The sequence below is a fragment of the Camponotus vicinus genome, unplaced genomic scaffold (assembly GCF_025532165.1).
Source record: "Camponotus vicinus isolate PSW18456_S1 unplaced genomic scaffold, iyCamVici1.0 SCAF_12, whole genome shotgun sequence".
In the NCBI taxonomy this organism is placed as follows: Eukaryota; Metazoa; Arthropoda; class Insecta; order Hymenoptera; family Formicidae; genus Camponotus; species Camponotus vicinus.
Genome location: NW_028141948.1, coordinates 15305674 through 15328946, shown reverse-complemented (window position 1 = coordinate 15328946; position 23273 = coordinate 15305674). Strand labels below are relative to the sequence as shown.

Below are 23273 nucleotides of genomic sequence, written 5' to 3'. Positions count from 1 at the left end.
TCGGATGTTCGTTTCGGGCAGAAGGAGCCGCAGATACAGTCCTATCGGATCAAAAAGGAAAAAAACGACGAAAAAAGATCGTAATGCGACGACAGCGACGAGAAGAAGGGGAAAATATCCGCATGGGTCAGCCAAGAGAGGCTTAGACCACAGAGATGCCCGCTTCAATATCGGCTTTCGGGATACTTGAGATATTTATCTAATGTCTTACATTTTCCGGGGCACTGCCCATGCAAATTTCCATTCATGTCTCCTCTACGGAAAAACCTGCTTTCCTGGATTGCCGCTTTCGACGAAACACTCCGATCTACGGTCAAAGCTCGTTAAAATATCCATGTCTCAATAACTTAGCGATGCTAATATTAATAATGAAAAATTTATGAGTTTTACGAGCATTAAAATTTGAATATATAAATTATAGGGATAAGCGTAAAAAAATCGCGAACATTAAGAACCTATCATAATTCATATTAATTCACAATCAAAAAAGTTAACTGTTAAATATAAAAAATATAAAATTAACTATTTATGTTACAAATGCTTATGTAAAGTTTGACCAAATAAGATAATTTCCGATAAGATTTTTTCATTTAGGAATGAGATATACAGATAATGATATGGATGATGATATGTCTCACACACATCATAATGAATAAATTATCGCGCGCAACCACACACTACGGACGCATTCACCATACTTCTATCTTCGTCAAAGTCTTTATTTTTTCTTGTCCTTTTTGTACGGCATAATGTGCCCGACACCTCGACACCGCGGCAATCTGGTTATCTTACGGAGATATCGCGCGGCGTGTACCCTGGCGTTACTTATCAAAGATAACTAGTAACTCAGTACTCTTTCAGCATTGTTCGGAGAAACCGCTGAAACTGCGCTCAATCATCGATTTTCGCAGACAGAGGGATCCTCGGCGATCGATTCGGTGCAATCTTGTGACGCGCGATGATACCGCGCGATCAAAAGCTCATAAATACTATTTCGATAACGATGACGAAGTGAATTGCGGGCGAGAATGTGACTTACGCGCGATTATTCGACGACCTGACTCGCTTTAATGATCATAAAAGAACATGGAGGAACGATCGACGATGATGCATCGCGACGTGCCCCTGATGCTGATCACGTGGCTGACGATTTTGTCGATTGCGAGCTGTCAAAGCGTCTGCCCCGCCAGGTGTCTATGTCACCTCATCCATATAACTAGGACTATCGAGTGCTCGAGGCAAGGATTGCAGACATTCCCCGAAAATATCAGTGACATTGTGAGTGTATAGATTTATGAAGTCTTTTTACCAATTTATTACGAAGTCTTTTTACCGTTTTTTCTCTTTTAACCGCGCGTGAATCTCGCTATAATTAAGCGCACTGATGATTGAATACAAGATGTAATATTGGCTTATTGCATCTTATCGCGTTTATAAATGAAGTAGAGTAGTGGTGTTACTTCGATAACAAAGTGAATGTACAACAAAGTAAGAATCATGAGAAAGATATGTAATCAAGATAAATGAATCACTACACCGGTTGAAATATCGACATGTAGTTTTATGAATGATGGGAAAAAGTATTTTATAAATATCACATACTTTATTCACACATACATACGAAGCATTCTTCTAAATTAGTCTATATATTTAGAATAAATTATATATTATATTTATGTACAAATATATTATTTTCTAAAATTAATTCCTTTGCAATAGGTTGAGCATCTAGATTTGTCGAGCAATCTTTTAACTGAAATCACGGATGAAATTAATCGACTGACTGAACTGCAACATCTCAATCTGGCCAAGAATCAGCTCACTGCCTTGCCAAATAATCTTGCAAAATTAAAAAAATTGCGAATACTAAATCTATCAGATAACATTATCGCAAACACGGCAGATATTGCTTCCATTAGCCAGCTATCGTCCCTGAAAGTTCTATACATCTCAAAGAATCAATTACTTGACTTAAAAGGGTTAACTAGCGAGGTACTTCAGGCAGTGGATGCCGGCTATTGCCGTATGTATTAAGATGATCATAAATATTAAATATTTATTATCCGAGAAGTTTTATAAAATAATCTTTAAAGATAATTTAGAAATTAAAATTATGCATATAAATATACAAATTTTAATACAAAACTTTTAATACAAAATTTAATTCATATAATTATTTAATATGTAAAATGTAACATAATATTTAATATTAAATAATAATATTTAATATGTTATATATTAAAAACGTAATCATATGTATTCATATTGCTTATTTTATAGAGAATTATATAAATTAGAATTATATAAATAAATTTTTTATAAGATTGTGGACAACACATGTTTTATGCATCAAACTAAAAGAGCTTTGTATATTTTAGTTATAAAGGAACTTGGAAATACGTCTTTGAATGGACTGCCAGCTCTAACGACATTGAATCTCGCCGGAAATCCATTGAAGATTATCGACATGCCTGTCAGTAAGACATTGCGATGGTTGGACATGTCTGATTGCGTTTTAAATTATCTGTATCCAGATACTTTGAGTAAACTTCCAGAATTAGAAGAACTACGATTGGTCAACAATCCTACGTTAGTGTATAGTACTCGGTAATAAAACTTCACTTGACTATAATTCATTTTTATTAAAAATAATTGTTGAAAAATTTATAGGCAAAATATCTGTTAATTTATTTAATGAACATTCTTAATAATAATTATACAAGTGAATACATGAAACACATCATGTTTGCAGACATTCGACTTTACAACATCCGAAACTGAAGAAACTGGACGTATCGAGATGTAATCTCGACAGACCCGGTCTTCATGGTTTCCCGTCACTGACGCACGTTTATCTCTCTCACAATACGATTCGTATATTGCCGGATCGTATATTCGCAAAGAACAAGCAGCTGATGCATCTGTCCCTGAATGCGAATAATCTAGAGCAATTGAACGTCAGCACTTTTGACGGTTTAATGAAGCTTCAAATGCTTGATCTGTCTGCGAACAATCTTGAGGATGTTCACACGATGACATTCCAGGAGAACATAGACCTCAGACTGTTAAATCTTTCCTATAACTCTCTACATCGATTTCTAGAGCTTTCGTCTCTCGTCACGTCACTGGATTTGTCTTTCAATTTGATCAGCCGCTTCAACGCAAACTCTCTGGAGAATATGTCTAGGATCAGAAGTCTAAACTTGAGGAATAATCAACTGCAATTGATACCACCCGGTTTAGAATCGAAAACATTAAAAGTATTAGATGTGCAAAGGAACAGACTCGTTGAGTTGTACAATGATAGCTTCGTTAACTTACCGTCATTGCAGAAAATCGACTTGTCAGGTATGTGTTTTAACTTACATATCCGGCAATAAGAATCAAGAATATATCGAAGATATCTGATTTGATTGAAAATTTTATTTATTAATTAATTAAATAATTTATTTATGTAAACAGGAAAAAGAATCCTTTTAATATAAAATAGAGTTTACAAAAACAACTTTAGTAGATTATAATTTAGAAAAAAGTTGTAAAAGAATTACAGGAAGTAAATAGTAAAATTCGAAATTGTCACTTTCAAAATCAACACTTCTTTTTAATAATCTTTTAAAATCTTTTAATAATCTTTTAAAATTACAGTTAAAATAATTATGATATCAGATACATATATGATAAAGAAATAAAAGATTAAGTTTTCAAAATTATCTGATCGACGATTGAAATATTAAGGAATTATTACCATTGTATTTTAAAATCAATTTCTCTATCTATCATTTCTTGATTTATGTTATATGTTTCGATGTGTTTTTCTCGCGCTGTATTGAACGTAAATAAATTTTTAGGAAATCGCTTGACGGAGGCGATGGATCCTGACATATTTCAAAACAATCCAGATTTAACCATGATCCGTTTGGGGGATAATCCGTGGAGATGCGATTGCACGCAACTCTACGTCACCTTTGAATACTTGACGATTCCTACCAGCAAAACGATAGAATCGAGCTTGATTTGTCAGAGTCCAGCGAACGTTTCTGGTTATTCATGGGAAGCCGCGTGTTTCGATGCTTGGAACAACAACATATATTATAATAAAGATAGAACTTGGGGAATGATAATGGTCAGCTTGCTTATCCTGGTCGTCCTGTGTGGCAGCATGATATCCATCAAACACACCATGAGAATAAAGAGAAGAGTCCTAGAGCAGAGACGGCAACAAGAATTGGCAGAAGAGAGAGAAAGATTACGATTTTTGTACGCAAGAAGGTAAGGATCTTTCCCGATTATTAATTGCCAAGTTTATTAAGTATGTGCTAAATATATATTAAAATGTTTCATTTTATTTGTAATTTATACATATAAATCGATACACAAATATTATCAGCAAACTCGCAATAATCCTTATTTCCGTTTATAATAATTAAAATTAAAATTTTATTAATTTAATATGCGCGTTGTATTCTCCATATTTTTCAAAAATTAGTCTTATACAAATAATAATAAAAATATGTATTGATGTCAATTTAAAATGGACTCTCTACCTGCAACAGATAAGATAGATATCTCTCCAGAATCGCAATCGACCAACGCGCGTACAGATTTACATTACAATTTCGTAAGCTGGTACATCATTTAGTCTCTCAAGATATGAGAAAACGTGTTACCGACGTATATTACAATTATATTTTTAAATAGAACGTATATTACAATTATATTTTTAGATAGAATTTTTAGATCCTGTGTAAATAAATTTAATTACTACGAGAATTTTTAATTATCTCATCTGACATTCTGCAAATAATACACTTTTTAATCTGCAACAATAGCACGATAAAATCAAATGAAATTAATGCGGTGAATGTATTTTCAGAACTCAACGTTTTGAAGAAGAAATAGAAGATCCAGAGAATTCAGCGGAACCCAGAATTAATCCTTTGGAATTAATCGGTCCACCCAGCTACGAGGAGGCTGTCCAGATGCCCAGACTGATTCGTTCCATGGACGCTTTGAACGAGATCTCCGTTGAAGATGGTACCTTGCGCTCCATAAATTCCATGGATAATCTACGGATGAAGAAGAGGAGAACAAGAAGAACGAAGACAACCCGAAAACGAACACAAAGCGAAGATGATCTGCTAAGAAGAGAAGAACGTCGGCAAGAACGGATTAGAAGAGAGAGGAACAATTCCAGCGGCAATATCTGCGAGACCACAGACCAGTCACAAAATACGAATCCCAGGCAATCTAGGACCTCGACGACGCGCAGATCCAGGAGGCACAGCTTCGTGGAGGAGTCCTTGGAATCCAATAGTAGCAAGGACAGACCGAGGCCGCAAACTCCCAACGCGAGGAAGAGAAGGAGGAGGCAGATGTTTCAAGACGAACATGTGACCGATGATGAGGCTTCCGATGTTCAGATGGATTTCAATCGATCCGTCGTCATCAGGGAACTTCGACGCGAACCCAGGAGTGGTTGTAGAGACTCATTCGTAGAACGCGGATCGTAAACCATTTTACTTAAGTTATTTCGAACGCGTGCGATTAATTTGATTTATTTGATATTTTTAATAAAAATATAAAAAATATTTCTACAGCATCCTTATTGCGTTTCATGCAAAAACGTTGTTCTTTGAGAGCGTAAAAGTTGTCTCTTTTGACACAAAAGTTAGTAAGAATAATACTATTATATATTTAACATTAGCAGCAATAAGATGATTGATCTGATAAATATCTTATTATTGCTCAAAACAGATTAATACAAATGACAAGTAAAATCATTGGATAAAATTTATTCGAGGAAAGAGCAAAAGTACGAGTGTTTTTGCTTGTCTCTTCTGTCGAGTTTTTATTTACATTACGTCAAATTTTTTTATACCGGTTCGAACAACATCGATTTCAGATTATAGTAATTTCTTATTAATCTGGAAAAAAATTAAATACTTGGAGATTATAGTTGTAAACCTATCCTCATATCAATATATCATTTATGAGAATGAAAAAGCGGAAAGGAGAAAAAAGAGAACAGACGTAATACGCATAAATTATAAATAATTACATCATTAAATATTTAGGAGTATATCCTCAATAATGCTCCAATAATTCATCATCATGTTGTGATAGTTTTAAGTATATATAATTTTAGATAACAGAAATATTACGTGCACATTTTACTTATAACAGTCATTATCCTTTGTAATAGATTAATTATTATGGAAGAAATACAACAATATTTGTAAAAATTCATTTGTTGTTTACACAATTTAATCTTTGATATGGAAAGTTAAAATTATGTATTCTTAATACGAGAAATGCATAGCAGATATACGTATCGGTATTTATAGAATATTATTACGCCCGTATATCTTCATGTATCTATTATTTGTTCCCATTGTCTTCTGCAAGTGTCGTAATTTACTCGTTTTTTTCAAAATCAGGACATGTCGTTGATTAATCGAATATAAAACAAATATTGCAACAATATCGCTGACGCATTTAGTGTTATAAACACAAAACGGGATTAAAGATATCGAGCGGAAGATTATCTATAAAACGCAGAATTAAAATAAATGATATCAACAAAATAACACTTTTATTTTGATCAAAGACTGAACATATAAATAAAGTCTTTCAATCTTCACTGAGCCGTTTGTTTTATCGCTATTCCCTTAATTAAATTCAACAACGCGTATCGTTGGGACAAGTATCGATCTAACGGGATCCGCGCGCTATCTTAAGATTAAATCATATACGCCTTTTACACAGCGTTCGACACATTTGGCTTAAAGAATCGTACGTTAGAATAATAAAATGATCGATAATACAATAATACGATAACACAATGTGGCGCTTTGTCACTTCACGCACAACCATATGACGCGTCCGTTTAACTGATAATCACGCGATCAACGTCCATGGAGTGCCATCTCTTTCGTAGATCCCCGCATTAATTTGCACCGCGCACGACGAATAAATATGCTAATGCAATACACAAAAATTCGAATCGCTGCCTCGCTGGAAGGTCTCCAAGAGATCGTTTCGCGGGAGGGGGATCGAGTATCCGCTGTAAAGAATAACGTGATAACAGGATTATTACGCATATATTTTCTGTGACGTGAATAACGAGTCTTACATAACTGTAGTAACACAAATCGTTCACCAAGCACTCACACTCCGACTGTCACAAGCCGATCCGAAGGCCGTTCCTCATAATTGACAAACTCCGTCTCTCATTGAATTATAAATCCAATCGCGCAAACGGATATATCTAAAACGCCGCGCTAAAACTACGAGGTACGCGTTGTCCAGTTGACAAATAATCTGTAGCTCGATAGAAGGACGGCATAAGGCCAATGGAGTGTAAAATCTTTCGAAGAAAAGCTTTCATAGAAAAATATGGCAGCAAACTGGAATGCTCCCGATTCACTGACATGCAGCGAATATCATCGATATCGATCATTTTCGATTAATTTTAAGGATCCTCGCGATGCAATCTCGCGCGATGACAAATATACCAAGGGATATATACATATATACTCGAGATCCTCGCTCGCAGATTTGTCAGGAAGACTGACTAGTGTATATGATGTTAATCTCGAACGTGTTATTTCACCCGTGGATTTCTACGTATGACGTAAACTATGTCATAGATATAGCACATTTTTTTCTCAATAAGATCGAGAACTGACAGTCTTAATATTGAAAGTTGTAGAATTTCAATGATTAATCTTTAAGAATATAATTAATATTGATTGGATAAATTAATAATTTTATTTTAATCTTTGTTAGATTTTTTATTCAAGCAAATTTTCTATTCAAACTTGGTAAGGTTGTGTTTGAGATTTAACTTTCAAGAATGTTTAGGCAAGATGATATCATAAATAGAAAGAAAAGAAATACGATATCTGAAATATCCTATATGGCATAGCAAATATATACATATAACCATTCGTGCATCTGATAATTCAACCGGCTCGAGAGAGATCACACCTGTATCTTAACCGCTTATCGCACACCTTCAGCTTCCTGTCATAAACAATAGTGTCCGTTTCTACTGTCGGCGCGTGTACATATGTGTACGTGTTGTAAATGTAAACATGGTCTTTAATTTGATAATCTTTTTTATCACGAAAATCCATCGCGAAGAGGCTTCTCTACTTGTAGGCTTAGGAACAACGATGTCATTATAAATCACGATAAATTCATCGAAAAGCTCTCTTCTCGCGTTACACACTTGTCCCTTCGATTTTTCTTCCATTCGATAGACAAACATGTCGATCGATCGACATAACGTCCGTTATGTCGCGTAGATTCTTCTCAGAACACTGCTTCATGGCGTCTTGACTAGATTCTCACCGGCCATTGTTCGCGTGATGAGTATGGGCGTCTTTGGCACACTGTCGGGATTTTCTTGCAGGGTGATCTTCACTCTTTGAGCTCCAGGGCTGAGCGGTGGTCCATTGGGCTCCGACATATGCGCTTTTGGCCCATTATTCGTCGTTACCGATGAATCGGATGGCTGGGCGGGACTCGTTCTATCCGCCAGGAAGTTCTCCCTCAAGGAGTTTATGTCTATGCGAGGTCTATCCTCGCTCTTCTGATCATCTTGCGAGCTAATTAGCTTTCGCGGAGGCTTCACTGGGTCCAGCTGATCGGCAGTGCCGTTGAGAGATCGCGGCGTTTCTTGAATTGGCTGATGATCGTTTTGAATTTTATCGATCTTCGCGTCGTCGCCATCGGAAGTGCCTTCCACGAGAGGAGTGTTTTCGGGATTTCCATTGGAGGCAATCTTCGGTTGGGTCGAATTCCCGGTGTCCGGGAGGAGAGCCTTCTGCATGTCTCTCAACTCGGTGCCGCGTTCGACGTCGCCTCGTTTTCTCTTCTTCCTGCATATATCGCCTCTGTACGCGGCGAAACCGATCAGTGTTGCCACGACGGCAAGCAGAATCGCCAGAACGATGTACGAGCCCATGCCTTTCTTGGATTGCTTGGCCGGAGATACTTCGGCCTGTTCATCGTTCAAGCTGTTTACCTCGGCCTTGACATTACCCAATTTAGATTTATCAGATGATTTCAACACCTCTACGCCGCTAGCAATCATGATCATTTCGGTAGGTGTTTTATCGATGTCGGACTTGATTGAAGAACTTTCACTCGACGCGATCGACTCTTCGGTGGCTAGTTTAGTAAGTGATGCATCTATAAATTCTTCTTGTTCGAGATCCGGATCCTTGGTTTGTGATGGAATTGCAGTAGTTGGTGAACCAAATATCGCGTCCCATATAAACCCGAAGGATGATGATAAGCCTTCATTAGTGCTGCTCTTCTCAATATTTTTCTCATCATAAGGCGACCAAATGATTCCAGACCCTTCGCCAGAACCATCTTCATCTCCGTCGCCTGAACCTGTCGTCGGGTAAAAGAGGGCGTCCTTGAAGTCCTCCTTCCGCGACATTTCGGTCGTAGATATTTGCTCCTTTTTCTCTTCGTTGTCGAAGAAAAGCTCTTCGTCTTTGTTGGTATATTGCAAAGAATTCATTGTAGCGCTGGTAATCTCCTCTACAGCGGTCGACTCTTGCGTGGAGATGATGGGTTCAATCAAGGAAGATCCTGTCGAAGAATCCATCCTTCCGGTTGGAGAAGGTGTTTCTACTTCAGGTGTTTCTACTTCAGGTTTCTCCGACGAGTTAACGGTGCTTCCTACAATGTACTCGTTCTCTTCCTCGCTATTAAACTCGTTCAGACCATCGTCTCCGGATCCCGAATACATCCCGGATCCTTCCACTGCCTGATCGTTCTGCATCTCGCGATCTTGCTGTTCGAAGCTGCAGACGACTGCCGCGCTCGGCTTCATCAAAGATGTGCCTTTCAAGTTGCTAGGATCTGCGCATACTACCTTCTTCGACACGGATACTTTTCTCTGCACGATAAGATCTCGCACTTTGAGGGTAGCGCAGTTGCAAACGAGCGGATTATTATAGATGTCTAGGTGCCTGAGATGCTTCAGACGCGCCAACGCGGGTGGCAGTTGCCGGATGGCGTTCTTTCGCAAATTCAATTTTCGCAGATCGATCAGACCCTCCAGGGAAGCTAGTTCCAGATACTCGATACGATTGTCGCTGAGATCGAGGCTTCTCAGATGACTCAGAACTCGGAAACTTCCTGGTTCGATCGTTTTCAAATCGCCACCAGACATGTCAAGATGCCTAAGGTTGGTCAGATTATCGAAGAGGCCTGGGATCAGAGTATCTCGTGCGGCCGGAGCCGTCAACATCTCCAGATGATGCGTCTCGATCTGCTCGAGATCCTCCAGCTTGTCGCACCATGCTACGGTACTGTTCTCCAGTTTGCAAAGTCCGTGGCTCCATCCTGATTGAAGGAGAATCAGGAGGAGTAACAGCAGAGGCGGTGCTGCCTGCATCTTTCAGTCTAATGTATCTGCAACGGAGAGAAATCGCATGTGATTACGTTTGTCGATAATGCGATGCATGCGCGCGTGTGTTTCGCGTTTTCGAATGGTACGTTTTTATGTCACGCGATGAACATTCATAATGATGATAGCAATAAAATGTATCACCTCGGAGAAGAATTATATAATTCAGGATGTCCTTGAGACGACGTGGCAGATGGCAATAAAAACTTTCGCGTAGCGACGATATCAATTAATATTTTCGAACGCAGCTTGGAGTAGAAATCCAAGTGGCCTCGGTGGAGATGTACGACTCGTGTACAGAGATGTACGACCGAAAAGGAGGTCACCGCGATAGGTAGAAGTGGACTTTTAAGAGTTAAATTGGATGCACGCGCACACATGTTATCTGCCGATGCGAAGATAAGCGCGATAATCGACGGAAAGCAAGATTAAACAGACAAAGTACCCGATAACGAAATATTACACATTCATCGCGCACCTATTTCCGGTGTAACGTTTCGATGAGAGATAGAAAGACCTGTTATTAATTACTACGCTTTGTAATAATAGCAAGAGATTGTGTAATTTTCGCGTGTATTCAAGCAGCACGAGAACGAAAGTAAAACGTCCCGTGGCTCGTTTCACACAGGTGATTACCTAATGTCTGTAATTAGTACACACGCTCAGCCCGACAGTAATTACCACCATTACATGCCAGCACCTGCAAGACATCCAAGTCGATCGTAACTGCGTGTAATACGTTTCGACGTTAAATCGACCAAAGCTGAACCACGCGATAGCTGAAACCATTAGGTCATCCAAACGATTCTTATCAACGCTAGTCTTTATTATTGCCTCGGTAATCATCAAAGTGGGATGCAGATAAGAGGCGGTTCAGTACAATGGAGTTCATCTCATAAAAAGTACATACAGTGCGGCGATTATACTTAATATTTCTCTAATAGAGCCGCCTCAATAACACGTACATCGTTCGACGCATAATTACTTCAGATGCACGTCATGAGTTAAGAAAAAAAAATTCGATACAAATATTGCTATATTAACCGTGTTTCGATATTTTGCCGTAAAAAAAATACATATTATATGTTTTCTATGTAAGAATAAAAAATGCAAAAGATCAGCATATTTCGAAATTCAAAAGAGCGCGAGAGAAATCGTTTACAAGTCCTCCTCTTTTCTTCAAATACACATAAATTATTGGTATTATGATACGACGAGAAATATTCTTTTCTTGATACAATATATGGAATAAATAAGTTCAGATAAAAAAGCGTAAAGTTCAGTTCCTGCATATATTAAGTATTTTGAGAGGCGGACATTTTAAAAATTGCCATTAGCATCGCTCCCGATGGCCAAGGAAAATTTATCGGCCTCTTTTTCGCTATTTTGAATGCCTCTTCGGACCTTCTAAACCGCTACGACAAGGACTTTACGTAGACAGAACGATGGAAAGCGAGCACGGTTTAGACGTGTTATTTGCATTATTTTGCATACTGTCCGCGCGTTGTACTGTCGGCAGATAATGTCATTTCCATGTATAAATACGCGAATGCGATAGTGATAGAAAGAAAACGGCGGCGTTTCTCGCGAGATTACACGGCAACGAACATTGAACTCGTATGATCGATCGTAATCGACGTTAATTGACGGAGCTGCGTTCCTTGTTCGTTAATGAGACCGGATCCCGCGGGATTGAAAAATTCTATCCTCTTTCGATGAGATAAGACTATCAATGAAATAATGGATTCCGTTGTGCCCGTCGAAGATAAACCGATATCGATTTCTGCACGAGTTATGTAATCAGCAGTCTACTCGTCGCTCAAAAATAGGCTTTACTTCTTTCGTTTCGTGATTTTCCTCGCGTAATAAATGAACAAGAATTAATAAACTAAATTAAATTATAAATTTAAAATTATAAACTAAATTATAAAATTATAAACTAAATTATAAATTTTGCGAGACAATATTAGACAGAAATATATATTCTATAAAAAATGGTTATCACGCAATCGTGCAATCATGAATTGGTAGACGAGTAATAATATCGAGAAAACGCTATTTTTCTCAAAATCATTACTAAAAATTCATCGTGTAATTATCGATAAATTTTTCCGTTCTAATTCGGGATTAAAAAATCTGGGTAATAAAATGTAAAAATTTACGCGGATTATTTTGTACAAGAATCGCTCTTTGATCTTGCTTTTTACGCGATACAGCCGGAGTAGTCTCGTAATTTTAAACGAAGGGCACGTCCGTATAATGCAGGACGCGAAGTGTTTCTCGCCTTAATCTTCAAACGGACGCAATCTGCCCTATGAGCCTCAATATCTACGCACAACGCAATGTGCTCGCATCGTTTCGCGCATTCGCGTGGGTGGAGGACAGGTCATGGCCAGTGGATTCGAGATCCCCGCTATTCCATGTCTCGTAGACGTATTCACGCTGTGTAATGTATAGTTTGCGAAGAGCGACTTCCTGTAATTTCACGAACGATGTTATAGTACGAAAGTGGCTCTACGTGTGTGGCCCCGTTTCATATATAATATGTCTATAATAACGTAAAACTTCTTTCTCAGCCTCAACAACCTTGGCTTCTTGGAAAGGAAAAAGAGTTTCTACAGTTTGTATAACCAAAAGTGACGATAATAAAAGTTTACATACCGCAAACATTTCCTTGACGAGCAATATCGTCTACTCAAAGTTGCGTCAACGTATTTGCATTCCGCGAAAGGTACCGATGATGCTAATTGGGAATTCAAATATGGCAATCAAGCACGAGGCATCGGTCAGTTAAATTCCAATGCAACCGATTAAAGTAACACGTCCATTTATTATGAGCCATTTTCGACGACATATAAATCGTCGAAAAAAAATTAGAGACAAATCTATTTATAATTTTATGTCCCGTATATTTTAATATACATGTGTGTATATGTGTGTAGATTTTATCTCTTCGAATAGTACAAGATATATGAAATTATATAAGAATAGAATTCTACCATGAAATTTGTCGAGAATTATAGGTCATCTAAAATAATCTTTTTTATATCGTAATATAATTTTAATTAATAATAATAATCACTATGTTTAGCTTTGTATCATGCAATATAATACTTTCAATCCATCACTTACAACTTATTTGCTCAGACGTGGTCTCGACAACACCGTGATCTCGAGGGCATCTGGAACATACACGAAACAGGCAAATAAATTTACGTGTTAAATATTTTCGATTGAACGCAATCTCAACACGTTGCGACGCATCGATAAAATCGATAATCGCGTTCTATCTCGTCGGATGAAAAATATCTAATCAAAAATAAATTATAGCAATCGATATAAATTAGCGAATAATTAAAGCGTGACGTCAATCGAGACTTCGTGACTCGGCCATTCATGACACCATTCGTTCGTCGAACATATGCGATCGCATACGCAGAAAGTTGTTTGCGACGCTTCTCGAGATAATGGCAGTATCATTTAGAGGCGATGAATTTCACGTATTCGCATTCCCCACTTTCACGATAGTCTACTCCTTCTATGAATCCTCGATATTGATAGCGATATGAAGGAGGAAACGTTAAATCATTCGCCTGGATTTTCCCGCTTCGACAGTCACACTTTCATTCTCGTTCCTCGCTATTGCGTAAGATTCGTCTCGGTGAATTTTTCCCATCCAGTTCCCGTGTCTACCTCGGCCGCTGACTCACTTTCCAAGCGCGAGATCTCTAGTCCTTGACTTTCCGGCCTTGGATCGCGTCGCCCGCCGCTTATTACACGGGCGACAGTAATTATTATCACAACACATTTCTCCCCGGATTTTTATAGCCTGTCGTATCCTTCTTCGTTTCATAATCGCGCGTCGTTGCAAAATATCTGCCGACTCGCGCGTGTTCGTGCGTACTAGATTCGACAGGCCATTTCTCGAGTTCAAGGGGCAACATCGATTACGTCGTTCGTGACGTTACGTTATTTTAATGCGGCTTCTAATCGCTATCGACGTTACTAAGCGCAATCTCTACGTTTTAATCGAATCAAAAATACTTTACGCCGTACGTTTACGTCGATAATGTAACGTGTATCGCATTTCGTTACACTGAATAATAAATCATTGAGTTACGAATTAAACTAGACTAGCTCAAATCGCAGGATTTTTATACAATAATGGATCTTAAAATGCACTTCAAGTCAAAAATTGGAACTAAACTCTAAGCATTTCTTTTATTATTCGCTCAAACGAGCTCTGCATTTCTAGAAATTAAATCGTCTTTTTTGATTACTAAAATTACAACCGAGTATCTCAATTAATTGGAGTTCTGTGAAATATATCGTAAAAATCGACATTACAGGTACAGAGAATGTATATACTTTGTATGCAACCGCGTCGTATCTCTTGTGCAAATTCAGCAAGTAACAAGCGATGCACCGAAACACGTACGCTTGGTATGGCTCGCTTTTTGCTGATACCATCCTTAACGGTACCGTCACGTCCTCACGCCTGGTCCAGTTCACCAGGTGTTTCAAGGAGAGCCCGACGATTCGAGGAGTCATTCCGGGAGGTCATACGACTCCTACATAAGAGGAAGTTGAAAGTAGCGGAAACTTCGTCCGATACATGCCAACGAATGTTAATACGCATTCTGATCGTCTGTTGACCCCCTGGGACGATCCTTATCTATCCTAATTTATTCTTATTAATTCGTTTTCAAAGAAAAAAAATTACAACACAAAAACATCTAATTTTCTTTATTAATAATCTCATATCGGGATTTTAACATTTCTCTTCGAAATTTTCTATCATACGTTAAAATATTCATTTAATTCATTTAATTATTAATATTAATTTAGAAATTATTATATTTTTATTATATGTTTAAGGATTAATCAACTTATAAAGCTGATGTGACGCGTAAATGCATAACTATGGACAAACAAATTTAAATTATCGATAAATAATTTAAATATGAAAACTATACTTTACTTTTAATAGGATTAACTTTTATTGTAAACTAGGCTTAATCATAAGCTTGAATATCTGGTTTCACCGAAATTGGTGACATTGTCAGTTCGACTCTGTTTATAACTACATGAAATACATAGTCATTTATCGTTCAGTTAACTGATATTTTCAGTAAAATTTGTTCTTTGATTATATCTTGTAAGTATTATTTTTTGTGTATTAATTGTATTACTTTATAATTATCTAAAGGATTTTTTAAAATATAGTGGTACTAAAATGCACACTGTAAGATTCTCTATATTGTTAATATTATTTCATATATTGTTTTGAACAATTTTGTTTCAAAAAAATATTTCCTTTAAATGTCGGTAAGTATGATCAGGCAAAAATCGTTCAAAATAATTTAAGGATGCTTTGTATGTACAATCCCAGCAAAAAGTAGCTGAAAATCAATATTGACGAATATATCCACTTTTGGTGTATTTTGAGTATGAGAAATTGCGTGGAATATTACAATTTGATATTAGCTACAGTGCAGAGATGTATTTTTTAATATTTATTGCGTTTTTATTGAAATATTCCGAATTTTGTTAATCGAAATGATTAACTTTTGGCAGAGAATTTCGCCTTGTGTCAGATATATGGCTAATTTCATTGAATTATATTTAATATCTTTTTAACCAGTTAGTACTTGTATAATATTATTTGACCAAATATTTCCTTTGTATCTAAACTACACTTTTGCAAATTTTAAACAAATTCTGAATATTATTTCCATATGTTTTTGTCATTTGAATCGACGTGGTTATACGTTTCCCATAAGAACACATGTTAATTCGGTGCAAATTAAAATCCTTATAACTTGTGACCGCTTTAGTGAATCGATTTAAAAATTGTACTGAAGATTCTAAACATATGTAAGGACATTCTGTATAATTTTCATTAAATTCTCAATATTTTGAAAATAGGTACAAAACATCCTTAAAACGAAAATCGCGAGAATAATTTTATCTTACGATATATCTTTTTATCCATTGTATCATGTAGTATGCTATAAATATTTATTTTATTTCGTTAGATCATACAATGTCCAATATTAGAGAAAAAATTGAAAATTATCTAAAATTGAGCGACCGGGTTAAAGAAGCAGTAGCAGAATTTTTAAAAGGAAACAAACGGAAAGATGATGTTATAAAAAAGCATTTTGGTTCCGGGGAGGATCGTGACCATCTCTGTAAGTCTTTTGACAAAAAAATTAAGATAATAAAAGATAAAAATGAATATCTTGAAAATAAAAGAAAGATTGAAAATGCAGTAAAGGAATTGTCATCATCAAGCATATCTGAAGTTGCAAAAAAATATAGTATTAGTTGTCTATCATCACTATATGAAGAATATAAAAAATTTAAGAAGTCTGAAGATCAATACGCATATAACGAGAAAATACCAAATAGCGATGTTTTCACATATACAGACGAACGTTCATTATTGCTGAACTTAAATTCTTGGAAAGAAAAATCTACGAAAGATTGCCGTTGTCGTTATTGTGCATTGGAATACTTACTCAAATTAGCCTCAAAAAATCAAAATCCTTCTGAAGAGGATTCACATAAACAACCAGACGAACAATGGCTGTATGAATTCGAAATGAGATATAGCGAAGAAATTTCTGAATACGCGTCTTGTTGCAGAAAATATCCTTCAGCACCGACGAACCTATTACAACCTTTGTTGTCAGTTAATGTAACAAATATTTTGGGGCCAAGTACTTCGAGCAAACATCAAACATTCGAACAAATAGATTTGGAAAGTGATCCAAAAAGTATGCAAGAAATGATCAAAGTAAGTATCATTTTGTTAGTTATATATATATATATATATATATATATATATATATATATATATATAATTTCATAATTATTTAAAGCATTTTTTCAAATAAAAACAATATAAGCAAATAAAAACAATACAAATTTGTTAGGAAATCCTATATATATAATTATTTCTTATATTATTGTAAAAAACTTTGTAAGAAAAAATATGTATCTTTGAATATCGATAGATAAGATCGGATAAAAATTTCGGAATATAATAAGATAAAAATTGCTAGAATAATCTTATAATTTTATTTAACAATAACTTCTTTCATATCGTGTAACATAGTATAATTATATTGTTTATTTTGTTAGATTCATGAAAGGTTCGATATCAGAGAAAGGATTAGAAATTTTTTAAACTTGAGCGAAAGATTTATGCCAATAGTAGAAGAATTATTAGTAAAGAAGAATACTTTCGAAACTGTTCAACAAAAATACAAAATTAATTCTGTTGAGGAGCGTCGGATTTTACATAGCATAATATTTATATTAGAGGAAAACAATACATATCTTCAAGAAAAAATTAATTATCAAAATGCAGTCCGCTTAACTCGTTCTAATGTAACTGTAGAAGATGCTGCACAACAATGTAATATCGATCCCAAGTTACTAAAAAACGAAATCGATAACTGGTTAGATAAGGATATAGTACACATATATGAATATACTAAAATTATATGTACATTAAAATATTTAAGTATAACGTATAATGAGGAATATTTATTACTGGAAAAGTTATATACCTGGGCAAAAGACTCTCAATTACTTTGCTCTTGCCGAATTTGCGCATTGGAATATTTATATAATCTTATGACTGATACTATTAATAAATACAAAGACCGAGGTAGTGAAATCCATACATCTATGGGTAAACTCAAGAAATTGAATGAAGAATGGTTATATGAATTTGAAATAAGACATAGCAAAAAAATTTCTGAATTCTCATCTAATTGCAAAAAAGTAGATATATCATGGGTGACAACATGGCACAAATTTTTGTTGTTATTCGATAAAGAAAAAATTTCAAAAACAAATACTTCTAGTCTGCAAGGAAACTTTAACTTATTGCAAATGTCCAATGTAAGTATTATTTCATGTTAATTACATTATTTTATAATTATTTAGAAAATTCTTTAGAATGAAAAGAAGTTCAAATACACTAAGAGATATAGTGCAATATTAATATTATTTCATATATTGTCTTAAAAAACTTTCAAAGAAAATATATATATATGCTTGAATGTTTCGATATAGATACAATTAGACATATAACAATTGATATATCATAAAAGTTGCGAAAATAATTTTACAGTTCTTACCTTACGATATGCCTCATTTATCTATTATATTACAGTGTATTATTTAATTATTTGCTTTATTTCATTAGGCTATGATGTCCATCAGAGGAAAGATTATAGATCATTTAAATTTGAGCGATCGCCTCGAGAAAGCAGCAGTAGAAATTGTAAAAAAAAAAAAAAATGTAGCAACTGTTGCACAAAAATATGGATTTAATTCTAAAAAAGATCGTGAGACTTTGAATAAAAAAATTAAAATAGTAAACAAGGAAAATCAATATTTTATATTAAGAAGGGAAATTTATAATTATCTTTATCTATTGGTAAGCAAACTTCTACACAAACATAATAAAATCCAAAGTGTTCCTCATGAAACACTGCTCGATGAAAATCAAAAATACGAGGAATCAAGAATTGCATACAAATATGATGATTATGTATCATGTCATAAAGTTCTCACATATAATGATGAATTTTCATTACTGGAAAAATTATATATCTGGAAAACAGAATCTCAAAGTTGTACTTGTCAAGTTTGCGCATTGGAAAACGCATTCTATTTGAATTATATATTCGCTAATATAAATGAGTTGGAACCTCAAATTTGGGAGAATGAAATGATACACGGAAACTGGATATGTGAATTCGAAATGAGATATACCGCAGAAATTTCTGAATTCCTGAATTATTCTGAGTGTAAAAGAAAAACTGTTGATCCGCAAATTTATAATGTAAGTTATTTCATTCTGTTTGATAATTATATTATTTCTCAATAATTTAACAGATTTTTTAAAATAAAGAAAAATACAAAATACATTGTAAAGTGTTACGTTATATTTTATATACATTATGTTGTTTCATCCAATGTTTCAAAAATTTTTTTCTCAAGAAAATATATGTTCTTGAATGTCGATAGATACAATCGGATAAAATATATGAAATAAAGCTAAAACGGCCAGAATAACTTATGATTTTCATATTAAAATTTATCTTTTTTTTATTGATCATATCATATAGCATGCTTATTTATTTACTTTATTTGTTTAGGCTCGTATACAAGAAAAAGAAAGATGCAATAAAAGATTTGAAATCATGAATCATCTATCCGAGACTAAATGGTTCATTCGAGCAGCAGAAGAAGTGGTAAATAAAAAAGAAGAAGTAGCAACTGTTGTACAAAAATATGGATTTAATTTTCCAGAGGATCGTTACGCTTTGGATAAAAGAATTGATATATTAGAAAAGAAAAGAAAATATCTTGAATTAAAAGATAAAATTGAAAAGGCAGTAAAAACTATTTCATCTGATAATATAACTGATGTTGCAGAAAACTATAATATTGATAAATCCATACTAAATGAAGAATTCAAAAAATATTCAGCGTTAGAAAATAGAGATGATTACATATATGACCCATTTACAACATGTAATAAAATTTTGACATATTCTCAAGAATCTATGTTACTGACACAGCTAGAAATATGGAAAAATAATCTTCAAGTAAGTTGCCATTGTTGGTTTTGCGCATTGAAATACCTACGCAAACATGCCTATATGATTGCAAATGCCAAAAGACGTGATCCTATACAATGGAAAACACACGAGCAAGCGGATGTAAATTGGCTTTATGAGTTTGAAATGAGACATAGCGAAGAAATTTCCAAATATTTGCTGCCTTTTTGCATGACACATTCCTTAGAATCAACGAGCGCATCGGATTCGGAACATGGAACATCGGAACCATTACAAAAACGTTCACGTACACATTGATAATCAGTCTTAATAGCAGAAATTAAATATAAATTTTAAACAAGAAGATATTGTTTCAAAGACACACAATACTTACATATTTATTTTACAACATCGCAGATTTAAGAGCTGTTTTTAAATTAGAAGCAAATATTAAAGAAAATAGTTAAAACATTATTTTCAAAAGTCATAAGATTTCGCGAACATTTATATTTTTATAGATAATATTTAGAAGCAATTTATTGAATTTTCAAAAGTAGAAATAATCAAATGATTCCAAAAATTAATAGAACGATAGAACAAATTCAACATACACACATACCTAATTATCTCTATTAATACATATATAAAGAACAAGATTTTTTGTCTGCAATACATTATTTATTGTCTGCAATATATATTGTTTTAATTAATTGTCAAAACTTTACTTTGAATAAATATATGCTGATTTTATTCGAAGACAAGTAAAATTTAACTAGTAAATACTGTTCACAATGTTCTATATATTATCACAAAATTTCTATGTACATGTCAAATTTAACGGTAAATTAGACATGTTATAATGAATTTATGTATATATATATAGTAAAGAGAAAAAGAAAAAAATGAAAAAAAGAAGAGGAAAGACGAAAAATGTTAATGATTGTCAAAAAATATATTATCATTTTTTGTGCATATTCCCATCTTTCTTTTTAATTTTCTTAAATTCTACAGCACGACATACTATTTAAATTTATGAAAATAGTATGTGTAATTCCCTAGTTAAAATGAATTACGTTTATTATATCTAAATTTTTTGTAACTTATTCAATAAATAAAATTTGAATATCATGCTACGTAGTATTTATTATTCTGTAACTATGCCGATGAATCTCCCCAAAACCGCCTATGACCGAATCGATCAATTCGAGCGCATAGCTTGAGTGCGAAACTGTCAATTTCTTTTTGAGTAAATTTCAAATTGAGATAGCGAATGCTGGAATTCAGACAACAGCTGAGGGAGAATCTCCGGATATTTACGCTGATATGAGTCTTTAAATTTTTATATATTGATATTTCTTTTTATTTATATGATTTGTGAAATGCTTTCTCATCTTTTTTTCCAAATTTTATTTCCTTCAAGAAAAGTAAAAATTAAAGAATGTAAATAAAAGCAAATGTTTTCTGCTATAAGTTAAGAAGATATTTTTCTCTTCATATTTCAATATCTTTTTTCTTTTGTAAAAATTAAGAATTAAATTTGACTTTAAAGCATACGATGACTTATTCAGGAAACAAACGAATGAAAGGATTTGTAGAATATTAATAAATGATACAATTTGATATTATAAAATATTAATGAATAAATTCAGATAAAATATTATTATACGAATTATTTTGTTTCTTATACAGCAATTGTAAATTTAACGAAATTGTTTATCCAATTGCAAACTCTACCGCGTTCGTCGCAATTCTTCACAGACTGTCGATAGTAAACAAGCGTTCTTATCGTGTCAACGAAATGAGAACACGAATGACTGAAGATCATCGTTGCATGAATGACTCAAGATCATCGTCGTGCAAGGGACAGTCGTCATTCCTGAAATAATATCCAATGCTTGGCAAAGAAAACAGTTAAGATCAATATTTCCATACTGATATACATTTAGCGACGAGATGGTAGGCAGAATCGTCATTCGAAAGCCAATTCAGATAGAACAACATTTCTAATACGTTCTCTAACAAGTCCTCGTACTAATCGTTAAACATACTATGTTACCGTTTGACAGTCACCTAATATGACGTCCTATCGAGTTTTCACTAATCGTAGTGAAATTTTATGTACTCATATTTTATATTTGAGAGTTGAATTAAACTTAAATATCAGAGGACAAGTCTTTTTTAAGTAAAAATCTAAATCCTCTATTATTTGATTTCACACATGTTTCGAAAATGATGGTTTGAATGCACGTCAATCCTTGTTCTTATCAATGTACTTATCGCGTTTTCGCAATACCTCTAACATAATTATTTTTTAAAAGCGGCATGTCTGATATTATTGTCTGCAACATTTCAAATGTGATCGATCAATTTCAAATATATATCGGATCTATATTAATATTACAAACTTACAATTAAGAGAATTAAAAGAATTTAATTTTCAATGTTTGTTTTGATATCAAGAAAGTAATGTTCTTTTATTTTGGCATATCATCTAATGTAAAATACTTTTATGGTGGAATCTCGAGATCATCATTCGCTAGCTTAGCATACAAATATAGTTAATCTTCACCCTTTCACGTACAATTCTTAAGGAAATATATTAATTTAAGAAAAAGAGCTGTTTTGTTCATTACAAATGCAGTTAATGAAATGCAATCTCTGTCAACTGACTAATCAAAATAACAATCAAGGTAACAAATATGTGCGTTTACACGAAAATAAAAATAATTACAAAAATACTATATTTATTTTAATATCATTGATTTCACACATGGTTGCTAAAATCAATGTTTTAAAATTACCATAATAAAGGTTTTTTTTGCTATAAAAAAATAATCTTTATGTGTAGAATTTATTACAAAATTTCATAAATATGTTTTTAAATAAAAAATAATACAATGGGCAATATACGCGAGTCTGCGCAATAATGAGCGCACATTAATTATTAAAATTAAATAATGTTTGCAAACACATTTGCGAACGTTTCAGTCCTTTCTTTGGGCCCTCAGCGCAAAGTTATATATAAATTAATGCATATCATTAAACAATATATCGCATACAAAAGTGTCGTTTGAAATTTCAAATTACAAGAATTGTCAATAAATGTTCTTTTTTTTTTATTTTGGCGCTTAGTTATTCTTTTAAAACGTTTTGGGTTAATAATTGTTAAATTTCTGTAAAAATTAAACCGACAAAGTGTAAAGTCATGTCAATTGTAAAGTGACGCGCATAATTATATGTAAATGCATAATTAT

At 34.0% G+C, this 23273-nt stretch overlaps 3 protein-coding genes across 5 annotated transcripts in view; 2 read left to right on the top strand and 1 right to left on the bottom strand.

The window, feature by feature from the left end:
• Nucleotides 1-790: 790 nt before the first annotated feature.
• Nucleotides 791-6246, top strand: LOC145963316 (uncharacterized). 2 transcript variants are annotated; one of them, XM_083085106.1, is made up of 6 exons: nucleotides 791-1278; nucleotides 1720-2023; nucleotides 2379-2589; nucleotides 2753-3348; nucleotides 3849-4269; nucleotides 4874-6246. In XM_083085106.1, exons 1-6 carry the CDS (start codon nucleotides 1087-1089, stop codon nucleotides 5508-5510), a joined length of 2361 nt encoding a protein of 786 aa, XP_082941232.1. In that variant the 5' UTR covers nucleotides 791-1086; the 3' UTR covers nucleotides 5511-6246. The 2 variants fall into 2 exon arrangements, with proteins under 2 accessions (XP_082941232.1, XP_082941231.1); XM_083085105.1 differs by having other exon boundaries at nucleotides 2379-2607.
• A 329-nt stretch (nucleotides 6247-6575) lies between these two features.
• The window catches only part of Wdp (Leucine rich repeat protein windpipe), a 41002-nt gene continuing 24304 nt past the window's right edge, over nucleotides 6576-23273 (bottom strand). The window contains exons 2-3 of one of the 2 annotated variants that reach the window (XM_083085112.1): nucleotides 13565-13614; nucleotides 6576-10437 (exon numbers count right to left, since the gene is read on the bottom strand). In XM_083085112.1, coding sequence (XP_082941238.1) covers nucleotides 8330-10420 — 2091 coding nt within the window. In that variant the 5' untranslated portion in view covers nucleotides 10421-10437; nucleotides 13565-13614 and the 3' untranslated portion in view covers nucleotides 6576-8329. The remainder of the gene's footprint in view (nucleotides 10438-13564; nucleotides 13615-23273) is intronic. The other variant, XM_083085113.1, reaches the window with a different exon arrangement.
• Nucleotides 15335-20936, top strand: LOC145963314 (uncharacterized). The gene is made up of 5 exons (XM_083085102.1): nucleotides 15335-15590; nucleotides 16471-17234; nucleotides 17582-18349; nucleotides 18657-19298; nucleotides 19615-20936. The coding sequence occupies exons 2-5, from the start codon at nucleotides 16479-16481 to the stop codon at nucleotides 20335-20337; spliced, it is 2889 nt and encodes a 962-aa protein (XP_082941228.1). The 5' UTR covers nucleotides 15335-15590; nucleotides 16471-16478; the 3' UTR covers nucleotides 20338-20936.